The following is a 6,135-nucleotide window of genomic DNA, read 5'->3' as shown; positions in this document are numbered from 1 at the left end:
TAATTTGAAGGAATCTAGTAGCAGTCTTGTAAATAGTGACCCACAGTCTTTGCAAAATCCTAATCTGAGACTGGCCTGTGACTAGAAACTCGATTAATTGTCTTTAGATGTGAGAGGGTCTGAGACTGTAGTCTTTCAAAAATCTTTTCCAAATCTTTGCAAAGTCTGTCAATGTAAGGTAGGCTTAACGCAGCAAATATATTTTTAAAGGCTTGAGTCCCTAGTGACTATGTTATAGGCCTAGGCTACCCCCAGAGTATCAGCAGTGAACTCAGTCTCAGATCAGCATACAGGGACAACAGTAGGCTACATAAATAAAACGCACATCGGCATCGACTAGGTAGCCTACTGTAGGTTAAAATTTTCATTGTATTAAAAAAAACCGCAATGTAGCACATAATTTCAACATGCTGCTATTCAGCCTACTAATTAATGGCCATTGCACTTAATGTTTTCCAAAAAGAAAGAAAGCCCGAATAAATAGTTATTGACTAGGACGAGCCTGGTCCGAAGCCTGGTCTTTCAGACAGAGTGCAAATTATTTTTATACCAGCAGGCCTTGAAAAACAAGAAAAAAGGCCGCACTATGCATAATCACCATTTATTCACACAGACGCGTTTTGGCGTTCTGCCTTCCTCAGTGTGTCCAGTAGGCCTAACAATCATACAAGAAAACTGTGAAGCCTCGATATTAAAGAAACCCTATTCATTCCGAAATTCGTTGAAAGTCCAACGTGCAACGTGCATGTTCACATTTTTAATTGTCCATAACAATGGAAGTGCTGCTGCCCTGCTTGCGCACGCTCCTTCACAATGTTGAATGGTGACACGCACCATGCACTTGTTAAAATATTCACCTGCTTAACTCAGAGTGCCAAAAACGCAATATTGCCTTTTTTGCTTTTTTTTCATTACGAAACTAGTCACTCTAACTCACCTTATGTGTGATTTTTGGAAGTCTATCATGAAGAGAAGTGAAATAGATGACGATCGAAAACTCATGAAATCTCACAATCCGGTCTTTTATCTGGACATTATATCACAACGTGGCATTTGATTGATATTGCCGCATGAATTGTGGCAAATCAGGCACGTCAAGTCAATACAAGGTTATTTCGTAATTTTGTGGGTTCGTCACAAGGTGGCAGTCTCAACAATGCGATAGTCTATCCAGTGTTTGTCATAGATCAGTGGGACCGAGCATCGAGGAGAGAGTTTGAAAATCACCCCGGGAGCTAGCCTAGCCCTAGGCTATGGAAGAGCTAGCCTTGCCGCATTACCTGCAGCGTGTTAGGGAGATCAAACTGTTCATTGATATAGGGCGCTTTAACGTAGGCTAACACTTCCCTTGATCATCCCTGAGAAGTGCAGATTTTGTCCGCGATTGCATTCACATAGCAGCTGTGGCAGCAACATAGGTCGCCAGCAGGAAAGGTTCCGGTGGTAGATATACGGACATGAATTCAGACAGCACAACAAAAAAAAAAGCCCCTTCCGTAAAAAGTCTGTGAACATTGCGGAAATGTATGTCTGTCTTAAAGCGGCTTATATCTCCGTTTCTAGAAGACAAACAGGGATTTTGATGAATACCAGCCACTGTTTAGCTTGGGATTTCTCGGGAATGGAGACACATAGAAATAAACGGTTTTCACCCACTGAGCTCAGAGTCTCACCTTTCAAATGAGCCATAGTATGTGTCCATAACTATAACATAGAATACGCTGTGGCTCTACAAAAATAGTCAAAAATGATCTACCTTGCCGGCACTCTGGGACATAGCTTCCAAAAACAGTGCGGCATTCAAAGAGTTAAGTGAAGTTCGCTCGCTAGTATTTGTATTTTATTTTTGGCTCTTATGAACAGCCTAATTGTAAATAGAAAGCAAATATCATATAAAGCCTCGGAGACCTCAAAGGCAGTGCTGTGGAGACGGCCTGATTCCACGTACGCTGCTTATGACAGGGTAAAGCACACCATGGCAATAGGAGTAGGATTTCTATTTCCTAGGCTATCTCAAATAGGAGAATAAAGTAATGAGCCTTACTTTGTGACGCGTTACACAAAACTTTGTCCAATACAGACAGCTGGACTCATAACTTGCTGGTTTGCTTAGTGGCCTAACCTAATGTACCAGCGCTGCAGTGAGACGCAACAGAAATCGGTCAACGTGCACTGTAGCCGGGTATTCTCAATGTCAGGTTCCTACGTCACAGCCAAGGGGGCAGGCATATTCCCGGAAGTAGAAACACGAAATGAGCTGGTGATCAACGCTCTGCTAACTCCCTTGGACGGCCATAGATTTCAGATTTTTTTGCGATCCCATAACTTCATGTAACATGTGCCCTTTGTCTCCCTTATAGCTTCTGTGTATTCTATATAGGGTAAAGAAGGCAAAATTAATTCACTTCTTCCCCGTATATTACGTTGGTTTCCCGTAAAGAAGTATTTTAGCATGTCGGTTGTAGGGAAGCTAACGTTCGCCCGTAATGTTTGGATAAGAAGCTGAGTGAGCCTGCACGAAAACCATGACGGAGAGTCATTCGCAAGATCAGTGAAAATGTGTGTAGCCTACGGTAGCCTACTGTTTGATATGGTAAAGCATTACCTAGAGGCAAGTACACATAATAATAATATTAAAAAAACAAACGTTAACAATTTCAGAGGTTTTCGATCTATCAGACGAGTTACAGCAGGCTAACGTCACGAACTGAGTATGAGTCTGCGCAGTACGACGGAAAGTAAACAGAATTTTGTTTCAGCCCCCTTCCATCGAGAACAACGGAGTCTGTTTGTCCATTTCTTTTAGGTCTATGGTCACAGCCCTCCGCCATAATGAACTATGGGGTAAAACAAGTTGCTTTTTGCATTGTACATTTTTTTCTTAATCTAATTAAATAATTGGGAATGAAACACATTCACAAACATACAGTTCAATATATGTGTAATGTTTTATTCGCCTCAGCAGTTTCTTCAACCAACCTGATTCAGTTCATTGTGCAATATGGTTCCTCGCTTCACATAGGGCCTAAATAACACACACACACAGACACACACACACACACACACACACACACACAACATAAACATCAGTTGCCGTCAAACATGTAGACAGTGTTTCCCAACCTTTTTCCTTGAAGGCCCCCTTGCCTGTGTCTAGACAAGCCAGGGTCCCCTACCCAAACTCCTACCCACATACACATGTCCAAATTCCAATCATTATGGACGTTCCCACTGCCGGGACATTCTAAAACTCTTAACATGAAAAAGCTTAACGTGAAAATTAAGATAACCCACGGAGCAAGCAACGTCTATGGACGTCTATTTTACAGTCAAAATTAGTTGATAAATGACACTGGGACAATAGTCCAGCCTGACCCGGTTCAGGACGTCTATAGACAACCAACATTAGTTGCAAATAATCGTTCGGCGAGGTCATAATCTGGACGTCTATTTGACAGCCAGAATCAGTTAATAAATGACATTGGGACAATAGTCCAGCCTGATCCCATTCGGGACGTCTATAGACAGCCAAAATGAGTTGCAAATAGACGTTCTGCCATTCTGGCTTCTCTGAGGACGTCTTCTGGATGTCTAATTAAGTCTTTCAGACGTCTTCAAGCAACGCCTATATCACCCCTATAACACATCTATTCAACGTCCAGGAAATACGTCTTAAAAACGTTCATTCTGGCTAGTCTGAAGACGTCTTCTAGAGTTCGGCGACCACGTCTTCTGGACATATTTTGGACCAGTTTTTGCTCAGTGGGAACGTCCATAATGATTGGAATTTGGATTAGATATTTTGAGAGTTTTATGTGCTTATGAGAAGTAATATAAGAGAGAAATTTGGTGATCATTGGTCGTTGTTTTCCAGGTTGGGAACCACTGATGTAGATGATAGGGGTATGCGATATATATACACTGTGTGAAAACGGAGCCTTCTCCTTTTCCCCTATGACAAGCTTTTGACAGCCTGCCTTGTGCAACACAGACTTTGCCATCACACACATGTACTTAGTTTCAAGCTTTGGTTTTAACTGAGATTGGGTTAATGATACAAAAAACGTGGCGCTTTTCTAAGCAAAGCCCACTGGAAACGCCTGCCACGCAGCAGCCGCACAGGGATAGAAAACTGTTCTAAAATCCTGCGCGTCAAGCCCACACTGCTGAACGGCGTGTCCGGTGGGCGCCGGGCTTTATGCTCGTGCATGTGCGCTTAATTTCATGGTAATTGGAAATTATCGTTTTGGCCAAAATCCTACATATGGTTCCTTTAAGTTGTCACGTGACTTCTTGCTTCACCGGCGAATTTAAAGTGTAACTGCAACCTAAAATATGTTTTTGAGCTGTTGATTGATTGAAATTACTCATAAGTGGTGAACCACACTATTACCAAGATTAATATTGAATATTGATACATGTTTTAAGGATACAAAATATCATCTAATTATCATTACCAACAATATTGCACACCCCTTGTAGATGAACCTCATATTTGATGGATTCATACCTTATGTATTGCATCTCTGGCTGGGCCATCCTGCAGCAATTTTGCTATATCAAGTGCTATCTCAAAATGAGAGACACAAGATTCATAGTTGCTCAGTTTCACTGCAACAGAATAAAAACAATTATGGTTTTATTAAGAGAGTACAGGAGAGAATGGAATGAATGTATATTACACTTACCTTGCTAATAATAATTCTAATAATAATAACAACAACAATAATACATTTCATTCCTGGGTGTTTCATTGAATTAGGCCCACATCAACTCTAAAAGGCTGAACAGGGGCATCTGGCAACCCACTCGCACCACACTCATGATGGGTTCTTTGGTCATTCCTCCCCATTGCTCTGGCCATTTATGATCAGAAATGATGTTTATGATCAGCAACATAACCAGACAAAACCGCAAGCCCTTGACACCCACAAAAACCAACAAATACCTATAAATTCTTCAGTCAGTCCTCTTTGTTGTTGTGGCCATTTATGATCTGATCAGCAACATACCCAACCAAAACATAAGCCCTTAAAGGAACACTTCACCGTTTTTTCATATTAAACTACGTTATTCCTCCCTTAATTAACTCATTCACTGCCATTGACGTCATGTAGAGACATACAACAAGCTAACACACTGAAGATCGACCACAGTGGATCTAGTTTGCACGCGGTGCAGGGAATAAATATGCTTACTTCTTACATCAAGGATGGAAAACACGTGAACGGTAATATCCACATTGGATATTGCTATAGACTAACAACAACTTTGCTAGTGCTAGCTTGCTAAGTCTACTGTCCTGTTCAGAGTCTATAGCGACCATCAGAGTCCCTAGCAACCTTGACGAGACTGACGAGATAACAGTGCAATCGTGGTTGATATACTACTGAAACGCTAACGTTAAAAGGTTGATTTTCACAAAAAGATTGTTTTCTCCATTTTTTGGTCAAAAACAGGTGTTTTTAGCAAAACTAACCCATGTTCTACTGACGATTACTAAGAACGGAAAACGATAGAAACAAACCGTTTTTTTCTGGTGAAAGAAGAGAGTCTACTCGTTCATATGGTACCTTCAGTGTTTACATAGTCATAAAGCTCACCGTTCGGTGGATCTTGGAAAAACAGTCAAAATGCTGTAAAATGTCTGGCAGTATGGAGCGCTCTGCACTGAAAATAGCTGGCACCCAATGAGTTAAAGCGTAAGTTTGGCGGAAAATGAAAATAAAGCTATTTTCTGAATGAAAATACATCAACTAAGCCGTGGAGGAAGTAATTTTCGTTCATCACGCAGTACAGAGCTAGCACAGGCAGCAGCTACAGTCCAAATCTGAAGCACAGAAACGTCACGCGAGATCTCACACGGAAGCACGGCAACTATTGTCGGAAGGGACTAAGGGCAGACAAAGTCACATTTTTAAACCACTAACATTGCTCAAAACAGCGGCAAACCTCGTCAGCAACTTGCTCTAGGTGTCTACACATAAATTGAAGCACCAATAACTTGGTTCACGAACCCGACGTTTATAAAAGAAGACTGTTATGAACACCAGCTCCTCATGAAGGAAACTCCGTGATTATCACGCAAAGCTTCCGTGTGAGATCTCGCGTGACGTTTCTGTGCTAACAAAAAGA

General features: G+C 41.4%; 1 protein-coding gene across 2 annotated transcripts in view; it reads right to left on the bottom strand.

Moving 5' to 3' along the window:
- Nucleotides 1-2,924: 2,924 nt before the first annotated feature.
- The window catches only part of odad4 (outer dynein arm docking complex subunit 4), a 74,758-nt gene continuing 71,547 nt past the window's right edge, over nt 2,925-6,135 (bottom strand). For both annotated transcript variants that reach the window (XM_062533292.1, XM_062533291.1), the window contains exons 11-12: nt 4,511-4,611; nt 2,925-3,025 (exon numbers count right to left, since the gene is read on the bottom strand). In XM_062533292.1, the coding sequence (XP_062389276.1) occupies nt 2,990-3,025; nt 4,511-4,611 (137 nt within the window). In that variant the 3' untranslated portion in view covers nt 2,925-2,989. The remainder of the gene's footprint in view (nt 3,026-4,510; nt 4,612-6,135) is intronic.

This window comes from Sardina pilchardus, chromosome 3 (genome assembly GCF_963854185.1).
Source record: "Sardina pilchardus chromosome 3, fSarPil1.1, whole genome shotgun sequence".
Classification (NCBI taxonomy): domain Eukaryota; kingdom Metazoa; phylum Chordata; class Actinopteri; order Clupeiformes; family Clupeidae; genus Sardina; species Sardina pilchardus.
This window is presented reverse-complemented; position numbering and strand designations above follow the sequence as displayed.